We start from the raw sequence: 26,935 nt of genomic DNA on the forward strand, positions 1-26,935 counted from the left end.
TCCATCCTAGGTGCGGCCGCCACCACTACCCCACCACTGACCGTGGACTCTGAGGATGGGATATTGTCGACGGACGGTTCCTCGGAGATGTTAGCGGATGGGGAAGATGAGGAAGGAGATGAGGAGGACGAGGCAGTCGACAGCGCTTACAACGCTGATTTCCCCGACAGCCAGGATCTCTTCATCACCCTTACAGAGATCCCCTACCAACCGTCCCCAGGCGTTAACCCGGACCCAGAATCAGGGGAAGGATCAGTCGGTAAGTGTTTTAAACATGTAAACATTTATTTCGAACAGAACAGGAATATTAACAATATTAACAATGGGTTTTTCATGATTAGTTTGCCCTAGGCGCTTAACGTTTCAGTCCTTGGCAGTGCAACTACTGCAAAAAAATCTAACAATGTCCGGTTTATCATGATTGGTTTGCCCTAGGCGCTCTACTGTTTAGTCCTTGCCAGTGCAGCTACAGTAAAATTCGGTCTATATGTCCGGGGATAGAGCTGAAATCCTCATGGGACATCTCCATGAAGCTCTCCTGGAGGTAATTGGAAATCCTTTGCATGAGGTTCCTTGGGAGAGTGGTCTTATTGTGTCCTCCGTAGTAGGAAACGTTTCCGCGCCAGGAGACAAGCAAGTACTCTGGGATCATTGCCTTGCAGAGCATGGCGGCATACGGCCCTGGTCTTTGCAGGCTTTCCCGAAGCATCCTTTCTTTCTCCGTCTCTGAAATCCTCATCAGAGTGATGTCGCTCATGGTGACCTGCTTTGAATTAGGGAGGGGAATGTTAGTATTGGGACTGCTTGCCTGTTCCTTTACAGAACTGTAACCGGCGGTTTACAGCCACGCGGTGGAGGTGGGAGAGGGGCAGCATACAGGGATCTTTCCCTGGGACAGCCGCGAGGGGGTGGGACAGGGGCAGAGTTCATGCTTGCCGGATTGCTGGCAGCAGGAACTGGCATTGCTTTGAACGTGAAAGGAGGCCAGTGCTATTATTAAAGTTTTAAGCAGCCACAAGTCTACGGCTTACCATGTCAGCCTGCTACCCAAATTCCGCTGTCTTGCCCCGCTTGTCTGATCTGCACTGCAAGACCCCAGGCATTGAATGCGAAGGCCGAAAATTCGACCTTGTCCTGAGTGCGCATGTGATAGGTGCTGTGCATGGTCTTGTTCACAGAGAAAGACTATGTTCTTTGTTCACAACGAAATTTATCTTTCTGAGGAATTCACTCCCTTTTTCCCATCCCACAGCTGCGACTGTCTCCCGACCTACCCTGGCATCACACTCCCAGAGGCTAGCGCAGATTAGGCGTAGAAAGAAGAGGACACGGGACGACATGTTCTCGGAACTTATGGGCTGCTCCCGAGCCCAGGCAGCCCAGCAGACCCAGTGGAGGGAGAACTTGTCCCAAATCCATAGATCACACATTGAACGGGAGGAGAGGTGGCGGCAGGAAGACCAGCAGGCGACTCAAACGCTGCTTGGACTAATGAGGGAGCAAACGGACACGCTCCGGCGCCTTGTGGATGTTCTGCAGGACCGGAGGCAGGAGGACAGAGCCCTGCTGCAGTCTATCTCTAACCGCCCTCCCCCGCCACAAAGTTCCATACCCCCCTCACCCAAAGTCCCAAGAAGGAGGGGCGGCAGAGTCCGTGAAAACTCTCACTCCACCCCTGCAGACTGCTCAAGAAGCAGAAGGCTGTCATTCCCCAAAATTTGATAAGTCCTTTCCTTCCCGCCTCACCCAAGCCCCCGTCCCAGTTTCATCCCCTAAGTGTGTAGTTGCTAATAAAAAATAAGTTTCTGTTAATTACTGTTTCCATCATGTTCTTTTAGAGGAGAGTCTGTTTGAAGGGGGGGAAGGGGGTTGGTAATTGGACAGGACAGTCACCTTTACCAGGGTACAGACGCAGGGGCAGGTTCAGCAGCAGGTCACACACACATTGCAGTCACTAGGCACCCTGGTCAGTCTGGGAGGTGGTTTTCATGTTCTGTGTGTGGGGGGGGGCTATGTGACTTTGTGGCGGGGGAGGACGGTTAGAGATCTTATGCAGCGGTCCTTATCCTGGATCACAGAGCCACACAGCAGGGGATCTGTAACCGTCCTCCCCCTGCTACAAAGTCACATAGCCCCCACAGACAGAGTCCCGAACAGGAGGGGTGGCAGGCTCCGTTGAAACAACCAGTGCACCAGTGCGGACCGCTCTTGGGGCAGGAGCCTGTCATTCCTCGAGTTTAGAAGCGTCCTTTGCATCACTACACTACATCCGCTCCCTACCACAGTCTGCGTCCCAGTTTCAACACTTTACCGCGAAAACAGTAATAAAGAAAACGGTGTTCATTAACAAATTTCCAGTGATTTTATTTTTAAACGTGTGTTGGAAGGGGGGGAACGGGGTGAACGGGGTATGTAACTGGAGAGGATAGTGAACATTCACTGGGTAAAGAAACGGGGGCAGGTTCAGCTTCTCTGTAAACAAACTTAATAGTCACAGGTTACCCTGCTCACTCAGGAACCTAACTTTCAAAGCCTCCCAGATGCACAGCGCGTCCCGCTGGGCTCTTCTAATCGCACGGCTGTCTGGCTGGGCGTAATCAGCAGCCAGGCTATTTGCCTCAACCTCCCACCCTGCCATAAAGGTCTCCCCCTTGCTCTCACACAGATTGTGGAGCACACAGCAAGCTGCAATAACAATGGGGATATTGGTTTCGCTGAGATCAGAGCGAGTCAGTAAGCTTCTCCATCTCCCCTTGAGACGTCCAAAAGCACACTCCACCACCATTCTGCACTTGCTCAGCCGGTAGTTGAAGAGTTCTTTTTCACTGTCCAGGGCGCCTGTATAGGGCTTCATGAGCCAGGGCATTAGCGGGTAGGCTGGGTCCCCGAGGATCACTATAGGCATCTCCACATCCCCAACAGTTATTTTGTGGTCCGGGAAGTAAATACCTTCCTGCAGCCGTCTAAACAGACCAGAGTTCCTGAAAACACGAGCGTCATGAACTTTGCCCGGCCATCCGACGTTGATGTTGGTAAAACGTCCCCTATGGTCCACCAGTGCTTGCAGCACCATTGAAAAGTACCCCTTTCGGTTAATGTACTGGCTGGCCTGGTGCTCCGGTCCCAGGATAGGGATGTGAGTTCCATCTATAGCCCCACCGCAGTTTGGGAATCCCATCGCGGCGAAGCCATCTATGATGACCTGCACGTTTCCCAGGGTCACTACCTTTGACAGCAGTACCTCAACGACTGCGTTGGCTACTTGCATCACAGCAACCCCCACGGTAGATTTGCCCACGCCAAAGTGGTTTGCGACTGACCGGTAGCTGTCTGGCGTTGCAAGCTTCCAGAGGGCTATGGCCACTCGCTTCTGGACATTCAGGGCTTCTCGCATCCGGGTGTCCTTGCGCTTCAGGGCAGGGGACAGCAACTCACAAAGTTCCAGGAAAGTTCCCTTCCGCATGCGAAAGTTTCGCAGCCACTGTGATTCATCCCAGACCTGCAGCACTATGCGGTCCCACCAGTCCGTGCTTGTTTCCCGGGCCCAGAATCGCCGTTCCACAGCATCAACATGACCCATTGCCACCATGATGTCCATGGCGCGGGGTTCCGTGCTTTGTGACAGGTCTGTGCCACTCTCAGACTCAGGTCCTCACCGCGCTGCCGTAGCCTCCTCGCCCGATTTCTCAGCATCTGCCTCTGGGAAAGGTGGATGATAAGGTGCGAGGTGTTGACAACGGCCATAACTGCAGCGATGGTCGCAGCGGGCTCCATGCTCGCAGTGCTGTGGCGTCCGCGCTGTCACTGACCAGAAAAGTGCGTGAACTGATTGCCCGTCGGCGCTTTCAGGGAGGGAGGGCGGGAGTGACGGTTGGATGACGACAGTTACCCAAAACCACCCTCGACACATTTTTTTCCCCAGAAGGCATTGGGGGCTAGACCCAGAATTCCAATGGGCAGCGGGGACTGCGGGATCTGTGGGATAGCTGCCCACAGTGCACCGCTTCCAATGTCGACGCTTGCCCCGTTAGTGTGGACTCACAAAGTCGAATTACTGTCCTTAGTGTGGATACACACGTTCGACTTTGTAATATCGATTCCACATATTCGATTTAAGTAAAATCGAGCTACTCTCGTAGTGTAGACATACCCTAAGAGGACTTTGGTCTCACCCCACTGGCTAACCACAAGTCACACAAGCAATTCCCTTAGACACTCCAGTTTCCCAGTATCACCACCAGTGCCATGGGGACAAATGGTTATGAAAACCAATACCCCAATAAAAGAAAAAAGGTTCTCTCGATCCCATAGGACCAAGCCCCAGACCCAGGTCAATATACAAATCAGATCTTACCCATAAATCACGCTGTTGCCAGTCCTTTAGAATCTAAAATCTAAAGGTTTATTCATAAAAGGAAAAAGATAGAGATGAGAGCTAGAATTGGTTAAATGGGATCAATTACATACAGTAATGGCACAGTTCTTGGTTCAGGCTTGCAGCAGAGATAGAATAAACTGCAGGTTCAAATCAAGTCTCTGGAATACATCCCCAGCTGGGATGGGTCATCAGTCCTTGGTGTAGAGCTTCTGTTTGTAACGAAGTCCCTCCAGAGGTAAGAAGCAGGATTGAAGACAAAATGGAGATGAGGCATCAGCCTTATATAGTCTTTTCCAGGTGTAAGAACACCTCTTTGTTCTCACTGTGGAAAATTACAGCAAAATGGAGTCTGGAGTCACATGGGCCAGTCCCTGCATACTTTGCTGAGTTACAAGCAGGGCTGGCTCTGGCTTTTTTGCTGCCCCAGGCAAAAAAGCCTCCGGCTGCCCCCCCAGCGCGGCAGGGGAGGGCGCGGGGGGGAGGGCGGCGAGCCCCGGTCGGGGCTCCGCTCTCCCCGGCGGCCAGAGCGCCGGGGGGAGGGCGGCGAGCCCTGGCCGGGGCTCCGCTCTCCCCGGCGGCCGGGGGGAGGGCGCCGTGGGGGACGGCAGCCGGAGCCCTGGGAGGAGGGCGGAGTGCCCGGCCGGGGCTCCGCTCTCCCCGGCGGCCGGAGCCGGAGCACCGCGCCGCCCCCCTCCAGGTGCCGCCCCAAGCACAAGCTTGGTGGGCTGGTGCCTGGAGCCGGCCCTGGTTACAAGGCGTATCTGCCTTCTCTCAATGGGTTCATTGTATAGCTGATGGTCCTTAATGGGCCATCAAGCAGGCTAGGCAGAGCTAACACCAGCTTGTCTGGGATGTCACTCAGAAGCATAGCATAAGTTTGAAATACAGACAGTATAGAGCCAACATTCATAACTTCAACTACAAAATTGATACACACATATAGACAGCATAATTATAACCAGCAAACCATAACCGTGTCTTAGACACCTCATTTGACCCCCTTTATACAAGATTTGGGTGCCACTACAGGACCTTGGTTGCAACAATGATCTATATGGTCCCCGATTATATCAATAACGTCACAGGGGCTAGATGATGACTGGCAGTAGCCACTGAGGCAAGGTGGGGATAGGGGGTTGGGGGTTCCCCTGGGTGGGGAGACCCAGAGTATGGGTATTGCTGGGGCAGAACCCTGACATAGAGGGGCACTAAGGTCTGGGAGGGACACCGGGGCCAGCGGCAGGTGAGACATTGGCCAACAGAGGGTGCGCTGGAGCTGGAGAACTAATTCCCAGGATGACCAGCAGGAGGCGCCGCGTTGGTGAGTCATCACCTCACTACATAGGAGTTTTAGGCTCGCCAGTCTGTTTGCTCAGAAGATAAAAGTTCTTGTCCTGAATCAGGCTCCACAGAATTTACAAAGGACCCTCGGGGGTTTGACAGGAAGCTCCCACTGAGACAGATATAGCCATAAAGACTCTTTATTAAAATCAATGAAATAGTAAGTAAATGGTAAAATAATCAGTTACAAAGTTACAATTGCATTACTGCTATTCAAAAGATACATATGGTAATATAGAATTATATGCAACGAAGCTTTGGTTAATATACTCTCACCCTTCCTCGATGACCTGGTGATAAGAGACACAAGACCAGCCTTGCGGTTCAGGTTTCTCAATTCTTGAGTGAGGGATGCAGTGCTTAGTTTTGATAGCTCTTAGCATTAGTTTCTTCTAACTTAGGGTTTACTTGACTAACTTAAAACTTAAAATCAATACCTAATAAAATAAACTAAGAATAAAACTTAGGGAGACCGAGCTTAGCCTAGTTCCCTTGAAACTTTGTTTCAAGAAAAACAAGTATAGCCTACTAATAGTAGTAGTCATAGTAGAAAGATAAAATAAAGAGTGAGTGAAAGTACTTAAGAGTAAGTGAGAATACTCTAGTGAGGTGGGTCACCTCTTTTATAGGGCACAAGTGCTGGAAATCCTTCCTCCTATGCCCAAATTTCATTCCTCACCCACAAAATGTTAGGGTACACTTACCCCATAGGCTAGTATGTTTGTGCATATTGATGACCTCTATATACACAAGTTTCCTTGTGGTGTACCTGTTAAGTCTGTGTGTACAAAACTGAAAAACTCCCTATGCCATTCTTCATTGTCTATTGGTCTAGATAAAAGGTCTTAGACATATGCATGGGTGCTTATCTATTTAAGTAACAAGTCTCAATATATAGGCCAACTTTGCTTTCTGGGTAAAACATCTAATATAGATATGCTAACTTTGCCTTAGCTTAACATACAGGTGTCTTTTTTTTTTTTTTTTTTTTTGCCTGTAGGTCTCTTGCATTACAGCCAAACTTATTTTTAATATAAATCTATAAACCTATTACATCAAATACTTAAACTATAAGAAAAGATATAAGCAAGCAGGTTAGTCCTATAGGCTACCAGCTGCATCTACACTAGCAGGGTTTGATAGCTATGCTGCTGTAGCTAGGAGCCTGGCCCAGCTTCCCAGTGTGGACAAGGCCTGAGTGTCTGCAGGGGGAATTTCTCTGACTCTGTCCTGGGAGGGAACAGTCCCCATTTAACCCAGACTGCGCTTCTCTCTTTGGCATTGAGAAGCAGGGCTGCCGGGGGGGGGCAAGTGGGGCAATTTGCCCCAGGCCCTGCAGGGGCCCCCACAAGAATATAGTATTCTATAGTATTGCAACTTTTTTTTATGGAAGGGGCCCCTGAAATTGCTTTGCCCCAGGCCCCCTGAATCCTCTGGGTGGCCCTGTTGAGAAGGGTCTGTTTACAGTTGGACAATGGTAAAGAAAAGAGCGGGAGAGGGGATGGGAAGGAGGAAAACAGCAGAGAACTTGGCAGCGGAAAGAAAACCCCCTGGCGCTCAGAGCCCGAGTCAACGGACTGGGCCTTGCCAGAGACGTCTGGGCTGGGGCGGGAGGCTGGAACCCCGGGCGGGGAGGGTCTTGGCAGGGGCTTTGCTTTCGCTTTGCTGCTGCGGAGCAGGAAGCAGCAGCCTCGCCGAGCGGGGTCACCGGGGCGCCAGCGCTCGCTCCTAGGCGAGCTGCAAAGCCGCAGCCGCTGTTCTGGGGGGGCAGGGCCGCCTGAAAGCGAAAGAGATGGCCAGGCCACTGCGAGGCGGGGCGGGCTGCCTGCAGGGGAAGGTGGCCGGGCGGTAGGCTCCGCAGCAGGAGGCAGCTGTCCTGGATTCCTGCACGGCAGGTAACGCGTGACCCCGGCCTGCTCCGAGTCCCCTTTGGTGTCGTGTCGGTGCACGGGGGGCGCGCGTCGCTCGTGTTCCCCGGGCTCCCTGCGCTGGAGCGCTCCCCAGCAGAAAGGCGGGGGTGGGGGCGGGGGGGACGGGAGGAGCCCGGGGAAGTTCCCTGAAATGCAGCGAGAGTTGGGCATGTGGCTCCCTCCGGCTCCTCTGAAAACCTCTCAGAAGTGCCGGACTGGATCCGTCCCAAGGGCCATCTCGTCCTGTGTCCTGGCTACACAGGCACCAGTGGCTCCCGAGGAGGGGCGAGAACCCTGCAGTAGGCAGCTGTGGGATAATCTGCCCCCCACGTTAGTCTCCAGGGGACTGGCTCAGACCTGGAGACAGACTGTAAGATCCCTGCCAGAATGTTGTTAGCCATCCCTCTTGTAACTTGAAGGTCTCGTTATCCATGTAAATGCCCAATCCCCTTTTGAATCTTGCATTGTCGTTGTCTGTATTGTGGTAGCACCTAGGAGCCCCAGTCATGGACCAGGACCCCCAGTTTGCCAGGTACTGTACAAGGAGGCAGCCTTTGCCCTACAATCTAAGTAAACTGGCCTTGTTGACTTCCTGTGGCAGGGAGTTCCACCATCTAGCTGTGCACTGTGTGACATAGTATTGACTTCTGTCTGTTTTGAATTTGCCACCTTTTAACCTAGCCTATATTACATTTAAAATTCAAGACTGGATCTTTGTTAGATCATCTCCTCTATCTTCCTGGGGCCAGTTCAGGGCTGTTCCTATAATTCACCATTTAGGGGTTTTGGGGGTCTGACGGGGGCCTGTCTCCGCCCCATTCTCTTCCCTGCAGAAACCACATAGACTCCACCGGGTGTGTGCTCAGTGAAACTTTATTTCTATTCCCCTTCAGCAATATCACCACAGTCCCCCCGGGCTCCGGCCTGTTTACACTCTGCAGAGCTTTAGGCCCTCTCAACAGGATCTGACAGGAACAGAGATCTCCCTACCCAGGCCTCTGCATCGCTAGACTTAGCTAGCCCTGTTCCTCCCTCTCTCCCCTGCACGTCCTTCCTTCCTGTGCCTTTCTTAGCAGCCCAGGACTCATGGGGCCAGTTGAGTTCTTACCCTCCCAGCCCAGCAGCCTTACTGCATCATTACCCCAATCAGTTTCTCCTGGGGCACTAATTTGCCTCTCAGTGACCAGAGAGCAAGCTCACCTCTGAACTCCCTGCACTGTCACAGGGGGCGTCATTAGCGCTGAGGGAAGCTCTCAGGCATTCCCTTTCCTGGGCTTTGCTCAGGGTATGGAGAGAAGAAAAACAATGTAATGTGAACCGGGTGAAGTGAAAGAAAAGCCGCATCACTGCATGTTTCCTACAGCATATCCTTACTGTGCCGCATTCTCACCACATCAGCAGGCACGTTCCTACCTCCCATCTAACGTCCAGCCTGTATCGCCTCTAGTGCCAGTGAGAGTCCAGAGCACATGGCGGAGGATGCTGTTGTTGCACTTAGGTTGTAGCACAGGCAATACAGCCCGTTGGGCACCCCAAGGCCCGTCGATGCCCAGCTCACGCAAGGGTTAGCCAGCTCTAGACGTCCCTAGAAGAACCTGCCCTTTGCCTCCTCTCGACTGGCTCCCTTATGGCTGTATTCTCAATGGCCCAGTTAGTTTCCCTGCACAGCATCTCATTTCCAGCTGGGGAGGTGAGCAGGGTGGGAGAAGGGGGAGGAGCACGTGGAGACTGTCTGCCCTGTGCCTGCGCTGCCTTTGGCTGCCAGCTGTGGGGGGGTCAGTTTGGGGAGGTGAATTTGGACATGCCAAACAAGTGTCACACCTGGACCAGGCTCAGACAGGTCACTGAGAGCTGCCATTCCCAGTAAGGCCTGACCTTCGGGTGGGAGACCAGGGAGGTTGCCCTAGGGTGCCAACAGCTGGAGCAACATTTGGCCAGGTTGGTTTTGTTTTTTCCCTCCTTGGGTGGTAAAAGGTCTAGGGATGGCCCTGTTCCCATGTTCGTCTGCTGCTCTGCACCTCAGCAGAGCATGGGGCCAAGCTCAGCCCGCATGTCAGTGGGCACCATTCCTGTTGACTTCAGCCTCCACTTAACTCTCCTGACCGTGGCTGGGAACTCCTCTTCAGTGCCCTGTGCAATGCCACCAGGGCTCTCCCCTGGGCTTTGGGTCGGGCTAACGGAAGCTGCTGGCTTGTGGTTGGTATGTGCTTTCCTCTGCTGCCCTGGGTACGATCCCTCTGCCAGGCCCCACACTTTGTGCGTGCCAGTGAAAAAGGGACTTCTCCCGATAGTTACGGCTCAGTTTTAACTGAGGAAGCCCAGGGGTCTGCCAAGAGGTGAGACCATTACAGTGTTTTAGATCCTGCTGTGGGGTGACCGTTGGTAAATGCTGGAGTACTAGTGGCACCTTAGAGACTAACAAATTTATTAGAGCATAAGCTTTCGAAAGCTTATGCTCTAATAAATTTGTTAGTCTCTAAGGTGCCACTAGTACTCCTGTTCTTTTTGCGGATACAGACTAACACGGCTGCTGTTGGTAAATGCTGGCTTTCTAATGCTGACAGCTACTAGTGAACTGGGATTGGTGCCTGCCTGAGTGCGATCAACATTCCCCCAAAGTCTGGGGGCTCTATGGCTATTTATTTGGATTGTGATAGTGCTAGGAGGGCCCAGTCCAGATCAGGGCTGTGTTGTGTCAGGCACTATACAAACACAGAGGAAGACTTAGGTGTAAGACCTGTAATTCTTACACCCCACAAAGGCAATCAACACACAGAGATGGGAGAGAGGGATTCAGTCAGATTGGGGACCCAAGATTTTGGCTAAGGTCCATTTCTGAAATCCGTTTACTATCTCGTTTGCGAGGCCTTGGAAGAAGAGATCTTATGTGATTGCTCTTTCCAAGCCCAAGAGAAATTGGCCTCAGAGGGTATTGTGTTCAAGGCAAAAACGCAGAAGTTAAATAAGAACATCAAATACTCTTGCTGGAGGGTTGCAGCATAGCACTACTTTTATTCTTAGAATCCAAAGCGATAACATATAGAAACCAAAACCAGAGAGAGATGAAGCAGGCTGCTCCCTAAGGCAGAGAGGCACAACTCACCCCACCTTGTTCCAGCTTGCTCTTTTCAGACTTAGTCTGATCGCATGCTTCCCCACAGAGCCCCCTACCTGCAAGCAGAACCAGGAACCCCACCCCACATACCACTTTTGTGCTTTGTCTACACTTGCAGTGGTATGTAGGGTACAGGCACTACATGCATAGCTGTATGCTGCCATGAAAGCAGGGTGCATCCACACTTGTCACTGCAGTGTGTAGCCACATGTGGAGCAGGGGGAGGCAGTAAGAAAAAGCTGCTAAAAATAGCAGCATAGACATGGGAGGCACGGCTTGGGCATGTAGAACCAGGTAGGGTACCTGCCGTGGGGGTTCAGGCATGTACGGAGCTCTACTCTTCTCACCTAAGCTGTGCCTCACTGTCTACACTGCTATTTATACCCGTGCTAGCTGGGCATGCAGCTGTCCTCTACATGCTGCCGTAAGTGTAGACGTGGCTGTGGCTGTACTTGGAGCTGGGGGTGTGATTCCCAACTCAAGCAGACGTGCTTGCGCTAGCTCCCATTGAGCTGATGCACTAAAAATAGTAGTGTAGCCACGGTAGCACTTGCTCCGCCCCGGTGGGAACATCCTCAGGTTGGCTAGCCTGTGCTCCTGCTCACTGCTGCCCATGCCACCACAGCTACAATACTAGTGTTAGCAGGAGCCTTTTGACAATACAGTTTTGTGTTGAAGAATGGGCGAGTCATCAAAACCCAGCGTTGTCATGGGGAAGGGTGGGTTGTGATACATTTTTCAAGGTTTTTTTAGCAAAAAGTTTTGAAACTGTAGATGTTTCATCTTGAGATTTTTTTCAAAATGAAAAATTCCAGTTTTCCTATTCAAAATGTCTTTTGGCTTTGTAATCTACACTAAAAAGGTCAAAACCAAAATGAAATTTTTTACATTGTTGAAACAAAATGGTTTTATTGACCTGAACTGAAATTGTGTTCAGATTTTTCAAGTCACACAAATATTCAAGGTTTTGACTTTTCATCCTGATTCAGAACGCAAAAATATTTCTTACTTTTGAACATTTTTGCAGGACAGGAGAACCATTCCCCATCTAGTTCTCATGAAGCTGTACCTACCCCCAGGCAGTTAAAGCTCAGGGGGATGACCATGTTGTTTTTGGATTGAATTGAAATGGGGGGAATCGGAAGCATTTTGGAAATCATGTGTGTTGCTCGCTGACCTGTCTCTGTGGACTGCTCTTCCCATGCTGCACCATTGACAAGAACAGACCTCTCAGCTGATGTGCAGCGGCGAGAAGACAGGGGCATTAGAAAACAAATGGCAAGAACATGGCCAATCTGTTCTGAAATGTTTTCATTTTCTTTTGTATTCAGATAATGAATATTCCCTTCATGCATCAGGAATTGCTTGTTTCCCTCTTTTTCCTTCCCAATCACATTCCTCTCCCTGCCTAACCCTTCCCTGCCCTTTACCTTGTTGGCACGGGGCTGTGTGACCAGTCTGGCAGAGAGAACAGAAAGACCAGAGTGGTTCGAACAGTGATGAAATTACTTGAACACAAGATCTCAAAAGAAAAGCCCCACCACCTGTCTACTCCTGAGGGAATTCTGTGCCAAAAAAACAGAGTCCTGTGGCACCTTATAGAACAGGGGTCGGCAACGTTCGGCACGCGGCTCGCCAGGGTAAGCACCCTAGCGGGCCGGGCCAGTTTATTTACCTGCTGACGCGGCAGGTTTGGCCGATCGCGGCCCCCACTGGCCGCGGTTCGCCGTCCCGGGCCAATGGGGGCGGCGGGAAGCCGCGGCCAGCACATTCCTCGCCTGTGCGGCTTCCCACCGCCCCCATTGGCCCGGGACGGCGAACCGTGGCCAGTGGGGGCCGCGATCGGCCAAACCTGCCGCGTCAGCAGGTAAATAAACTGGCCCGGCCCGCTAGGGTGCTTACCCTGGCGAGCCGCGTGCCGAACGTTGCCGACCCCTGTTATAGACTAACAGATGTATTGGAGCATAAACTTTTGTGGGTGAATACATCTGTTAGTCTATAAGGTGCCACAGGACTCTTAGTCTGGATCTGTAAAAAGCAACAAACACAGATACCCCTCTGATACCAAAATATTAAATATTCTGTGCACAATATTTTAAAATTTTGCAAAATTCTGCCTATTTGTCAAAACAACTTTATAATCACACCATTTTCAATTATTTGACAAGTAATTTGAAATACCAAAATAATTGAAAATGGTGTGATTATATTGTGTTTCTGTGTTGTTTTGACAATTAAAATATGCAGAACTTTTCAGAATTCTACATTTTTAAACTTTTCGGTGCAGAATTCCCTCAAGAGTACCAGGGTTCTGTGTGGCGCAGTCTGGATGTGGGCAGCTTGGTGGGGGGTCTGGGGGGAATCTGGGGCACAGGGGCTTGGTGCAGGGTTCTGGGTGCAGGGGGAATGGGACTCTGCAAAGGGGGGCCATGGTGAAGGTGGTTAGGGCTCAGTGGGGGGAGGGAGTGGGGCTTGGTGGGGTGGGGGTCAGGATGCAGCTGCTTGGGGCTCAGTGGGGTGGGGGTCCTGGTATGGAGAGGCTCCTGATGAAGGGGGTGAGGCTCGGCATGGTGAGGGTTTGGGGAGCTCATGGGGGGGGGGTTCTGGGTGGGCGGAGGGGTCACTGTACAAGGAGCTGCTTCTCCTCTCCACCTAGCCCCTACGCATCTGGACCCCCCTGCACCAAACCCTCCTGCTGAGCCTCCCCCCACTCCCAGAACCCTCCCCCCCTGCAGTGCAGAGCTTCCTGCAGCCAGGGGAAGTTTCTGGGGCTTGATCAGCCCCATCTGCTCTGTGCAGGGAAGTGGGAGGGGGGACTCTGTCTCCGTCCTCTTCTCTCCCTCCCCCCCCCCCCCCTTCCCCAGCTGTGACTAATGTCCCTGGGTTGCCTGGCCATCCCCAGACCCTCCTCCAGCCAGTGATTTACCTCTCCCCCTGGCTGCCTGAACAGATGCTTGTGAGCTGTGGAGCTGTCTGGAGGGGTGAGTGAGCACTGGTACAGCTTCTCCTTGCTTCCCCACAGAAACCATTTTCTGCAAGGAAGTAAAGGGATTGGGTGGGGGGTGATTTCTGCTGCGCTGCAGTAGCGCAGAATTTCCCCAGGAGTAACCTGTCCAATGACTTATTCACAACAAATAATTGGCTTGAAACAGTGCCAGATAGCATAGCTGAGCTCGCTGGTCTCACCCACCCAGACAACATCTGGCACCTCTTAATGCGAGAGCACAGAACTAAGCGCCAGGAACTCCCGGGTTCACTTGTTCCCTCTGGGGCCTGGAATGTTTAACCTCTGAATCCATTTGTAAAATGAGGGTTTTTCTCTCTGCTGTGTGTGTGTGTGAAGTTATGAATGATGTAAAATGCTTTCTTTGCATGCATGTCATTACACTCCCAAGCCTCTTTATTTTCCTGTATTAAATATATTTTAAACAAAAATCAAACCCGTCCCCATCCCATAGCCCTTGATCCAGTGTATGTGCCCTGTCTCCCACCAGACCCAAACAGCTCTGCTAGTCTAGAAAGGGGAGGCGAATGTGGGGAGGGGCAAGGAATGGAAAGTGAATCTAGAAATGGTGCAGGATCTTGCACTTCAACTTTGGGTTACAGTTGGGATGAGACTGTCTGCTAACTCTGAGAGCAGAACCTGCCATGGGGTCAGAGATGATGGAGTTGGACAATGGGGGTGGCATTGTGATTGGCTGTTCTGCTCAAGTTGTTATGCCAAGGGCCTACCGCAACTTGAGCTGTGCTCTGCATGGTGTGGCATGGAGCAGAAGTAGCAATCACCAGCAGTTGAGCCTCTCTGGGCTGGGCCGGGCCTGCATATTGTTGTTGTTTGGTCTTATGGGAGCTCTTTCCTCTCTGAGCCTCCTCTGCTCCTCTCTGCACCAAACCCACCACCAGGGTCATCTAGTTTGCTGTACCATCAGGATGTACAATTGCTCACATTTATGCTTGTGAAGCTGGAAACAGACTCACTGCAGTGGGGACAGGCTCAATGGGATGCATTAGCCACCCACCGCCCTTGTCCTGACCTCTCTCTAAGAGTAAACCAAGAACTGGCTGGAAAGCAGGAAGATGGGATGTGTTTGTCTTGACACAGCTTCTGCTTTGCTCACAGATTGGTGCAGCAATGTTAGGGCAGGATGTCAGGTGCCTTCTTGCGGTGGCTGCAGCTTCAGGAATAGCTACCCTCATCCTCATCCTTGTTCAAGTGAAGGACGTTTATCTGCCTGCAAGAACCAAGGTAGGTGCAGTTGCTAGAGTACATTGCCTGCAATGACTGATACAAAAACCTCTGCTAGCTGTGTGGGTTTGATAGCCTGTTAGAAATAGTGTCACCCTTTTCCATGTCCCCAGACCTGCTGTGTGTCATCCTGTCTGTTAGTGGTTCTGCTGTGTAACTAAACTAGTTTCTCTTGACTTTTATTTGATGATTTAGTTGGGAATTGGTCCTGCTTTGAGCAGGGGGTTGGACTAGATGACCTCCTGAGGTCCCTTCCAACCCTGATATTCTATGATTTTATGATTCTACTTTCTCTTTTCAGATCTCATGAGCATCTTGTATGTTTCCTCTCCTCTGTCCTTCTTCCCAGGGTTTCATGTTCCTTCCCTGTTGTCTCTTTCATTCTTGCTTTTCTAAGACTGTTGCAAAACTACCACTTCCTGATTTCCCAGCCTCCGATAGCCGTGAACAGCCCCACAGGTTTGAGCCATTCCACATGTGTCTCCAACTCCTGAGAGCTCTGTGAATGTCACTGGAGGGGCGTGAGACTTGCTGTTTCACACCTCACTTCCCTTTCCATCTTGGAACTTTATCTAACTGCAAAACCCAAGGAATAGAAACAAAGGCCTGGTTAAAGCCAGGCTGGAAGGTCAAGCCTGAAAGTGCAATTCTTTGTATGCAAGAGCTGAGGGCACATACAGCAGCCCTTGTGCAGCAGTGAGCTCTGTGACCTCATCTTCCCTCCCGGCTCCCCCTTCAGTATGGGATGGTGTTTGATGCCGGCTCCTCGCACACGGCTCTCTACATCTACAAGTGGCCAGCGGATAAAGAAAACGGCACCGGCATTGTCAGCCAGGCTGAGGCCTGCACCGTGCAAGGTCAGTCAGATGTTTCTCTCTCTCTCTCTCTCACCCTTATGCCTTCCACTTGGTTGTGTCCATGTGCCAAGAAATGTGTGTGAAATGCTTCTGTCAGGGGCAAAGGTTGCTGTGCTATTTACTGCCCTGCACTTGGATTACCCCTCAGGCCTAACACCACCTCCTTCTGCCTGGATCTCTATTTTCCAGGGATAGCAACTGGGCCCCATTCATCCCTGGTGGGACTCCACAGAAGTCAGTGGAGTTGCACCAGGTGTGAGTTTGGCCATTGATATTATAGGTGCAGCACAAGCACATATATTACAGGTGGACTTTGCTCCTTTAGCTACCTGCAATATAATGCAGTGGACCCCAGGGAGCAAAGGTGGAAGCTGAACTGTCCACCACATCCCTGTGCCATGGAAAGACCTACAAATACAAAATGGGAGAAGTGAGTGTGACCCTCCCCCATCCCTAGACTGCTATCCGGAAAGCAGGGGTGACACCCAGCTGTACTGTAAAAGGCAGTGAGCCTGGGGGAATGAGATGTCCCCAACGCAGCCCCAGGCCCAGACACCCCAACCTTTGTCTGCATTCAAGCTCTATGTCGTGGTGACGGGCAGACCCAGGACGCATGGGTGTCCTATGGCCCAGCTGCAGGCAGGAGCAGCCTCTCCCACAGTGCTCTGCTGCAGGAGTGTAATTTGCTATGGGGCAAGGAGGGCAGTTCCCCCCCAGACCTTGGTTGGCGCTCCGCAGACTTTTCCTACATCTATACACTCCTCTTCCCTGCATGCTGATGCCAGCAAACAACTGACCCTCACTCTGGGCTCTCCAGCCCCAGGTGCCAGCAGCATTGCCAGTCCCTGTCTCAGGGGCCCGGCTGAGCTCAGGCTCTCACTGGGATGCTTCGTTTCAGGACCTGGGATCTCCAGTTACGCTGACAACCCCACTAGGGCCGGAGCCAGCCTGAGGGCCTGTCTGGACAAGGCCATGACGATCATCCCTGCGGAGCAACAGAGAGAAACGCCCACCTACCTCGGCGCTACTGCGGGCATGCGGCTGCTGAGGTACCTGGAGTGACTGTGAGGAGGGCAGCTTCGCACAGGGAAAGGCCGGTTCTCCACCACACACAGGCCTGTGCTCTTGGGACCACAGCACTGGCCTCTTGCAGGGCTGAAATGATGAGGCAGTGATGGCTTAGTGGTGAAGCCTCTGGTTCATTATAGGCACAAATCCTGCAGGGCTGACCTGGCCCTTCTCTTCCTTCTCTCCCCCCCACCCCCCAAGTTAAACATTTCAGTCACCTGCTGTTCACTGGGGGAGTCTTTGGGGACAGACCTCAAATCCATACTCTGCACAGGTGGTAACATTTTCCCTGTGCCTCTGTCCCACTCATGCAGCTTGTCCACCTACTGCCTTCCCTCCACTCCAGAGTGGGCTGCATGTCAGTGGTGAGCGTGTGCATTGCTAAACTCCCGGGGGACTCTTACAGGACCAGTCGGTCTAGGCAAGGCTCTTGCCATCGGGGTGCCATGGCAATGTGAGGAACTGCAAGTGCCAGAAACTTGTAATTAAGCATTAACTACATTCCTCTTCTGTTACTGGCTGACTTGATGGAGTGTCAGGAGCAGAGGGCCTTTTTCTCATCCACTTCGGCACCTTCAGGGAAGATGCTCATGTTCAGGTTTATTACCCCTCTGGAAGGGATTGGATTAGGCAGTCACTGTGCATGCCACACCGTATCCGTCAGGGGCCCAGTGGAATCTCTCCCCTCCCCATTCGCAGGGAGCAGAACAGCACAAAAGCCGACCTGGTCTTTGCAGAGGTCTCCAAGACCATCCGGCAGTACCCTGTAGATTTCCGTGGTGCTCGGATCCTCACTGGGAATGAGGAAGGATCCTTTGGCTGGATCACAATCAACTACCTGCTGGAGACGCTCGTCAAGGTTAGTGCCTGGGCAGAGGGGGAAGGAAAGGGAGTGACCTTGGCTGGCTGGGCTGCTCCTTTTCTATAGAAAACGGGTCAGACGAGGAGCCAACAAGGCAGGTCGTCTCAGCCTAGCTCATTTCCCAGACGTGCTCCCTTCTCTGGCTTGTCCCTTCTTGGCTCCAGCTGGGAATTCCCACACCGCATGAGAATCCAGGGCTCTGGAAGCTGGATTTTGAGTCCCTGACATAGGACCAAACCCCTCACAAGAGGAGCTGGTGTTTCTTCACTTAGGAGGGTGCTGGTGTCTCTCCCTGCTTCAGCTTCAGGCAGCAGCTTCCAGTAGCTTCAGCTGCAGGCAGCAGCACTTCCATGGCAGGAGGGATTCAGGGAGACCCTGTCCCATGCCAGACCTCAGCTTTTGGATGAGACATGTCTAGTTAAGTGGCGGAAAAGACCCCCCCTGAGTGGCAGCTGGTCTCCTAGGCCCCACGTCCCAGTGCAAGAGTCATGGACACTGATTAACAGACATGCTTCCTTGCTCAGCCTGTGACGCTGCTTTCCTATGGAGATGGGCACTCTATCCCCCTGGCCCTCCAGTGACGCTGTTCTTAACTCTAAGCACCAGCAGTGAACTGATTCCATGTGGTGGGGGCAGTTCTCTTTCACAGGGACGTGGATACACCCTGAGGCAGCTGCAGTTGTGGGAGCACTGGACCTTGGAGGAGCCTCGACCCAGATAACCTTTCACCCTGGTCGGGCCATTGAGGACAACAACACCGAAGTCCTCTTCTGGCTGTATGGGACCAACTACTCGCTTTATACCCACAGCTACCTTTGCTACGGAGAAAACCAAGCCTTGAAGAAGCTGATTGCATCCCTCAGAGAGGTATTCTCCTGAATCTGCCCATTCCCTCTTCACCAGACCTGGGGCTCACTGAGTCTGGTAGCACAAGTGTAGTGGGATGCGCACATGGCCCTATGGAGCTATTGCACCTTTGGCTGTACAGTGCAGCAAAAGGCAAAGCTAGTAATAACTTGGCACTTCATATAATGAGATCCATACCCATCAACTACTTACCCCATTGCTCCCCATGCGGGAGGTGTTAACCCTGTGCTGCAGAAGGGAAAGAGGCAGAGAGGGCAACACCTTAAAATATTACCTCTGATGTGGGGTACCCACTGGAGGTGCCTCTGGCCTGGTTTTCAGAGCCAAGTGGCACCTGGAGCTCCCACTGACTAGAACTGGGGATGCTAAGCACCTCTGAAAAGCTGGCCTGAGGTGTCTCACGTTGGGCACCAAACATAGTGGCTGTGTGCGAGTAGCTGCCGTAAGAGGCTTGTCCTATGCTCCAGGAGGAGTCTGTGGCCCAGGTGGGATCAGAACTTGAGTTCTAGTGGCACTTAACTCACCTGGCTGTAGGCAGGGATGTGTGTGCAGCTTAGAGCTTTACCCAGCTCCGTGAATACCAGCAGCATAGCAGGCTCTGCATGGCCCTGTGCCGTTTAACTTCCACGGCAGATCTATGGGCCTTCCTGTGAAGGGAGCTCTGATCTGACTGCACAGGGGCGAATCGCGGGGAGACTAGATGCCCTTTCAGTCTATCAGCGGGTTTCTGTAACAGGGCACTGGTGCTGGGGCACATGCATGCAACCCAGGGCCCTCTGTCGAGGCTTTGGCTCTGCACCTGAGACAGCTGACCACAGCTCACATGACAGCTTGGAGGCAGTGTTTCCTAGAAGAGGGAGCCTGCTCAGTCGGGACAGACAGCAGTGTCAAGGAGGGACCGAGCAGGGGCTCTTGGAGATTCCTGCAGGGACAGGGTTAGCAGCCTAAACAGGGAGAGGCTGCCGATGGGAAGGTGCGGCAGAGTCGGTGTGAGACACAGCCCGCTGAGGTGACACTGAAATTCTGCTGCTGGTGGGGGAGCCAGCCCACAAGCTGTCCCCTGGCTTGCTGGCTCCAGTTACTGTTAAAAGTTGGGTGAAAGAATGAGAAATGCTGGGCAAAATGTCAGAGTGTGCAGAGTGTTTTTTGTAAAGATGAATCCGTGCTTGCCCTTGGCTTTTGGCTCTTCCCCACCCATGCTCTCCCCTTTAAAACAAGCTGATCTAGCGTGAGGTGACCTGACAGGAAAGAGAAACCCAGCGTGAGATTGTCCATTCAGCTGCACACATGCAAACCACAGGAGGATCCATGGCAAAACTAGCGCCCTCCCTGCCTTAGGATCTCCATTGAGGAGGCTCTGGATGGTCCTGAATCTCTGTGGTTGCCCATAGAGTATAATGTGAATCTTGTCTTGGTCTTTCATTACATGGGAATGAATGTGTCTCCCAAAGGAGCGAGGCCAATAGGGTGCAGGACCGTGAGCCAGTGGGGGCGTAAGGGGAGGAATGCAGAGCACTGGTACTGAGGGGTTGGTCCTAGTCCAGCCCTCATTCTGCTGAGTGTACACAGGGGCTGTCAGCCTGCAGGAGCAGAGCGGGGGGGCTGGTCAGACTTTGTTTGTTTGTTTGTTTGTTCCCCATCCGACAGTTTAATTCCTGCAGCCGGGTAAGGAGATCAGCGCTCTGAATGGGCCCAGAGTGGGAAGGGAATGTTTCCCTCTGAGAGATTAGCAGGCTCCTCAGCAGGATTCCGGAGAAAATCCAGCGTGCATAGGGATGGGTAGCATCTTGGGGCTGCCCTCTGCTTTCTCCACTGTGGGATGTTCCAGACTACTAGGCTGGCTTGTGTGTGAAGTGGTGGGGACGGGGGTTTGGCTGCTATCCCAAGCCTGAGCACTGCTAATGGGTTCCCCTCTCTCTAGGAGAACCTCACCTCTCAGCAGATCTCCCACCCGTGCTACCCTAGGGGATATGAGGAGAACATCACTGCCGCTGCCCTGTATGACAGTCCCTGCGTCCCGGCACCAGCTGCACACGACCCCAGCCAGATCCTCACGGTGCGGGGGACAGGAGCCCCAGCGGAGTGCAGGAATGCCATCCAGAAACTCTTCAACTTCACAGCCTGTGGGGCCAACAGGACGTGCGGGTTCAACGGGGTCTACCAGCCACCGGAGCATGGGCATTTCTTCGTAAGGGAGCCTTCCCTTCTCTTCTAGCTGGCTACCACACTGTAGGGAGCTGGGTTCTGAGGGATCTCATGCTGGCTGAGGGTCCCTGTACCTTTCGGGGGCGGGGACTGATGTGGGGGGAAATTCCCATTGGTACTAATGCGAGCAAATGTCTGAAAGCCAGGACCAGCCCAGTGCACAGAACAAGCTGCTGCTATGTCTCTCGTGACATTTCCTTCCAGCATATGGCATCTTGGTGATCGCTGGCTGGGGGCACGTGGGGCAGGGTGTGGGGCAAGTTACAATTTTTAACTGTCTGTAAACATGGGAAAGTGAAGTGGATGTGTTGTCTACATGGGCAAGTTGCAAAGGTTCAACTTAAGGTGAGACTCTAAATCGACGTGGGTAAAGCAGTGCCCAGACCTGTGTGGGTTCTTAGAGCACATCTACATGGCAATGCCAGGGGTGACTGCAGCACAGGTGGCCATAGCTGTGCTAGTTTTACCAGCATTAGAGCGACTACAAATAGCAGTGTAATGTGGCCACACAGGCTTCACGAGTGCACCAGGGACCTGGGGTTTGTCCTGCTAGCCTGCGTTTGACCCCCGCTGCTGCGTCTACACTGCTAGTTTTAGCCATTCTAGTGTGGGGGAAGCTAGTGCAGGTAAGTCTGCCTGAGATTACACTCCTCAGATTGCAAGGTTAGACATCCCTTGGTTCAAACCAGGCTCTTTTTTGGTTTAGCCTACGTTGATTAGGAATTGGTGAAAGCGAAACCAAAATAAGTCTCTCAAACTGCAATCCGAGCATCTGCTGACCTAGCTCTGTTTAAATTCTCGCTATACATTAAATCCACACAGGGGGAAGGGATAGCTCAGTGGTTTGAGCATTGGCCTGCTAAACCCAGGGTTGTGAGTTCAATCCTTGAGGGGGCCACTTAGGGATCGGGGGCAAAATCAGCACTTGGTCCTGCTAGTGAAGGCAGGGGGCTGGACTCGATGACCTTTCAAGGTCCCTTCCAGCTCTAGGAGATGGGATATCTCCATTAATTTAATGTCGCCATCCAGACAAGGCCTTAGGAAAGGAAGCGGCTCCCAACTCTGCAGCACTGGCACCACCCAGACATGCTGTGGGGATGTGAATAGGCAGGTCACGTGGACCTCACACCTCAGTTCTGAGCTACAGCACTCAGCTCCTAATCCAGTGCCCCTCTTGTCTGGAGACAGACTTCCAGACGCCGGTGGTGCTCGTGTGGCTTCCATCAAAGGGACGTGGGACGATACCCCTCTGTCCCAGCAGCATGAACACTGTGGTTCAGCAGGGAAAGATGGGCGCCACTAACCCAGACCACGCCAATCCCAAACCTCCCCAACCTGCATATCGTACCTAGGGAGAAGTAGTGCATGTTCCTGAATGTCTGTGCCCAGGATCTGGGGCGGCTTGGTGCCTCAGTCCATGCTGTCTCTTGGGGACAGTCACGCTTTCCTGAACTCCCTTTCCCCCAGCTCCTGTTAGCTCCCCGCTTCCAGGCCAGTGCAGAGACTATGGAGGTGTTGGACTCACATATGCCCATTTCTCCTCTTGCCCATCCATGCACCCATCAGACTATATTCCAGTGCTGCCTCTGTCTGGTGCAAGCTGCATCTCATGAATGTAACCCTTGTTGTTTAGATCTTATCTACAGCTCTGTGTGCTGGGAGAACTAGTGGGGTTCCCTGGGCTCAGTTCTTTGAACTCACGAGACACTAGGAAGCTTGGGCTGTCCTCTCTGCCCTGTAGGCCTTGGTGATAATACTGCCCTATGAGCATGTGCCCTGGGAAGTCATGCTTCCAGCCATGGGCAGTGGCTCAGTGAGTGTGTTCAGATCCCTAGCTAGCTCTATCCCTGCTGTGGATGGAGTCCCCACACCCATTGCTCTGCATCAGGCACTGTTCACTGGCACTAATTTCATGCCCAGAGGAGTGTGGGAGAATTCCTCACGTCTCCCCCACCCCCACCCCCGCTTCCTTTCTGTGGCTGCATCCTTTCGGTTAGGGGAGATGGAAGCTGGTTTATGGAGCCTGCAGTGAAGAGTTGGGGTGGCTGAGGCCATTAGCCTGCGGAGAGCGTGTCGCTGAGGGCTGGCTGCTTGGCTAACCTGCTTTGTTTGTTGTTTTAAGGCCTTTTCCGGATTTTATTCAGTCTTCCACTTTCTGAACCTGACCAGCGGGCATCCCTTGAGTGACGTCAGTGCCACCATCGAACACTTCTGTGCTAAGGACTGGAAGGAGGTGAGACTCCGGTTAGCAGCCGCCGGTGCTGTCGTGTAATGCCTGAATCTAGATGCATGGGGAAACTGGAGAACACAAGGGTACCATTAGCAGGCTGGGATTCTCCTTCCTTTGGGATCTTCTTGGGCGGGGGGGGGAGCCTTGGCTTGGGCAGAAAGATGGGGGACAAATCGTTAGCTTCTGGGTTCTAAATTCTTCTGCGACTTCTCCCCCCTGAGTTTTCTGAAGTTTAACTGGCTCGTTGCGCATCAGAGGTCTGCAGACCATTTCCCAATGGTGTGTGGAGAAACCCTCTGGCCTGCTGCTCCTTCTCACACAAAACCTGGGTGACAGATTCTTCACCCTGCCCTCTCAGGATGGAGACTCGGCTGGGCCCAAAGTCCTGAGGGTCCCAGTTATCCCAGTGGCAGAGCAGAGGGTCATTCCAGTGAGTGCAGGGTAGGGGAGTGGGGGCTGCATGCCTAGGGTTCAGTGACAGGGTATAGAGCCCTCACTGCTCTCTTGAGGACCCCAGCTTGGATCTGGCCCAGGTTGGTAGCAACTGGAATCTAAAGCACAGTGGGTGCCTCTGCCACATGCCTGGCTTGGAGCTGAAATAGCAGGTCTGTGGGTGGGGCGAGGGGGCCTCTCTGACCTGTGACTCGCTAGAGTAAAGTTACCAATGGGCTAACTGGGCATCTCTACATGGGAACAGCAGGTTTGCACTGACCCCGCCCCCCCCGTGTCCCTAGGTGCAAATGGTGGATCCTGGCATGAACAAGACCCGCCTGCAGGATTACTGCGCTGCCAGCACCTACATTCTCACCCTCCTGCTGCAAGGCTACAAGTTTGACAACCAGACATGGAGCAACATCCATTTCCACTGGCAGGTAGGACGTCTCCCTGGCAGGGTCTGCTGCACAGCCTGGGTCACGCCCCCCGGAGCGGGTCTGTCCCCAGCCTGCCTTACCACTGTGGGCTCCCGAGGGAAATCTGCTCCATCAGTGCCTAGATGAGGGGAGTTGGCGATAAAGGGCCTGTACAGTCTTTACCCTGCTCCCCCCCAGCCCAGCATGGGCACTGGAATAGCTTTCCACTTCTTCCCTCCCGCTGGGGTTCTTGGCATTGGAATCGTGGCTGCCCAGCTGTGTTGCACAATCGAAATGATACAATTGTGCCAGTCTGGAAAAAAGTTGGTGTGTGTTTTCTCCCTCCCTCCTCCCCCCACCTAGCCAAAGAAAGTAGGAACTGAAAAGGCAACTTGAGTTACCCTGCCTGCCCCAATTCTCCTGCAGGGCTGTTCCCTTCCCTGGGAGCCTATTTGTGCAGTCTGGTGCAGCAGCCCCTAAGGCCTGTCCCTCCGTTACACTGGCTCTCACATAAATCCACATGAGGTACGCGAGGCAGTCAGGTCGCAGGAATCCAAGCCCCCCCCAGTCTGGATTATAAACCCTGCAGATGGTAGGTGCTCTGCATGTCAGTAACCCAGCCCAGATAGAGTGCAGAAAAAAGGCCTTAAATATGTCCTCCTTCAGGGAGGCAACAGCTGTCATGGTAAGTGGAGTCACTGTGAGTTGGGTCCTAATGAGGGTCGGAGTAGCTGGTTCCCATGCAGCTGGATGGTGAATTAAGCTAGACACGCTCAGTCTAACCCAGGCCCCTGTATCCTCTGTAGCTCTGTGGGCCTAAATATTGCAGCAGCGTCCCTGCATTCTATGCAGATCAGAGACTAGGATGTGATTTGTGTGCTGGAGGACGGGACAGATTATCCTATCACTGCCGACTGCCACGTTCTTGTCCCTTCCCCTGATACATCTGATGCTGGCCACTGCCAGAGACAGGGTACTGGACCATATGGATGTTGGCTCTGAGCCAGTCTGGCAACTCCTGTGTTCTGTTCTGAGGCAGCTCAGTGGAGACTGTATGAATGAAATCTGAAAATCAATAAACCAGTCCCATCACCCTGGGTTTGCTGAGATTCCATTCAATTGTTTTGATGCTGTCTCCAGCCACCTGATTTTGCACTCACATGGCAGCACTGCATTTGAAGCTGTCAGGCGGGGTGGGAGGTTTTGGCACATGGCCAGGGGACAGCTGAGGGCTTTGGTACCTGGAAAGGCATGGCAGGGTTTGGTGGTGTGGGAGAAACACATTAGCTGGATGCTTCTTGAAATGCTCCCTGATCAAACTGCTGATGTTTAACTTGCCACCTTTAAGTTTCAGAATCAACAATTCCTTGAGATGAATGAGGCAGGTCATGGCTCTCTGCTTTCATCTTGAGCTGTCTGCAGGCTCACAGCCAGCACTAGTTACACCCTCTCATTTTCCTCCCAACTGTGGGGGCTACAATGCCCTTTAGTTAAAGTTGCAAATTTAAATTCTAGAGCACAATTTCACAGCAATGGAGGATGGGGGGCAGGTTCTGGGGTGGGCTCCAGGGCCGGGCGAGGGCTCCAGAGCAGGTTCTGTGGCTGTTGAACAGCAGAATGACTACATAAGAACAAGCACGCTCAGTATTGCTGTAAATCACTGAAGAAGGGGATGGGAGGGATAGCTCAGTGGTTTGAGCATTGGCCTGCTAAACCCAGGGTTGTGAGTTCAATCCTTGAGGGATCTGGGGCAAAAATCTGTCTGGGGATTGGTCCTGCTTTGAGCAGGGGGTTGGACTAGATGACCTCCTGAGGTCCCTTCCAACCCTGATATTCTATGATTCTAAGGCTCTGATTTGCCTCCTTCCCTGCCCAGCACTGAGTGCCCGCCCTTTGAGTCCATAAAACTTCTCTGCTCTCTCCTCTGTGACAGGTGGCTGCTGTGGATGTGGGCTGGAGCCTGGGCTACATGCTGAACCTCACCAACACGATCCCCTTGGAGGCTCCCAACCGAGTGAAGGGGCAGTGGCCTGACCTGTGGGCAGCGGCCGTGGTCACCACCTGCCTCATGCTGGCCATGATCCTGTGGACAGGCCTGGCTCTGTGCTATCAGTGGCCCCTTGCCACCTATGAGACTATGCTCTAGCTGGCCAGTGCTCCTGAGGCTGGGGCCCTGCTGCCATCAGGAGCCACACGTGGCTTTCCCCAGACATCATGCAGTCCTGTGTGTTAGACGTTCGTGGCCTTACAACCCAGTGCCCCTACTTGCAGCTGGAGGCATGGTCTGGGAGAGAAACCCCTCCCCAGGGAGGGTAGGAACATTGGGTTTGAAGGACAAATGGCATCTGTTGGCAAATTGGTGACACTTTTCAGTCTCATCTCAGCCCTGTGAGCTGTGCTGGCTTCCTGCTCTCCCCCAGCCCCCTTTCCAGTCAGCAAGTCCTGCTGTGCAAACAAAGTCTATCCTGAGGAGGTGCTGCTGCCTCCTGCAGAGCCCAGTTGGGTGTGCGTGTGTGTGTGTGTGCGCCATGGCCTACTGGATTTGGGGTGCAGGGGAAGCTGGGGCTGGTGAGGCGGGAAGCATTGGCTAGAGTGCCAGGAGACTCCAGGGCAAGGCGGAGGGAATGGGAGTGTGAGTCTCCTCCTGGTCGAGGGAGCACCGGCTGATATGTTTGGAAGTGCCTGGATGCAGGGGCAGCTGCAGCAGCTCTGCAGGGGCAGGGACTTGCCCTTTCACGGTCACTAACAAAGGGCTGGTTGTGGCACACAGGGCTGTTGGCTACAGCCTGGGTGTTCGGGCCAGGCTCCAGGCACTGCCCTGGCTCAGGGTTACAAAAGGTTAATATGGCAGGGGTCAGACTCTTTTTACCCTGGCTTATACATGTGTAAGGGAGAGAGGAGAGGCAGGCACAGGTGCCACATGGGAAAGCCACCCTGGCATGTGAGGCTGCAAGTTGTGGGTGGCTGTGGGCGTTGCACAAAGAACTCAATTTCCCATCAAACCC

At 52.9% G+C, this 26,935-nt stretch overlaps 1 protein-coding gene across 1 annotated transcript; it reads left to right on the plus strand.

Annotated features, from left to right (window-relative positions):
* The first annotated feature begins 7,580 nt into the window (after window positions 1-7,580).
* LOC135891197 (ectonucleoside triphosphate diphosphohydrolase 8-like) lies at window positions 7,581-26,428 on the plus strand. Its single transcript, XM_065418687.1, has 10 exons — window positions 7,581-7,614; window positions 14,865-14,990; window positions 15,730-15,847; window positions 16,746-16,896; window positions 17,615-17,774; window positions 18,414-18,644; window positions 20,566-20,832; window positions 22,972-23,082; window positions 23,814-23,951; window positions 25,864-26,428. Exons 2-10 carry the CDS (start codon window positions 14,877-14,879, stop codon window positions 26,074-26,076), a joined length of 1,503 nt encoding a protein of 500 aa, XP_065274759.1. The 5' UTR covers window positions 7,581-7,614; window positions 14,865-14,876; the 3' UTR covers window positions 26,077-26,428.
* The last annotated feature ends 507 nt before the right edge of the window (window positions 26,429-26,935 follow it).

This window comes from Emys orbicularis, chromosome 18 (genome assembly GCF_028017835.1).
Source record: "Emys orbicularis isolate rEmyOrb1 chromosome 18, rEmyOrb1.hap1, whole genome shotgun sequence".
Taxonomy (NCBI): Eukaryota; Metazoa; Chordata; order Testudines; family Emydidae; genus Emys; species Emys orbicularis.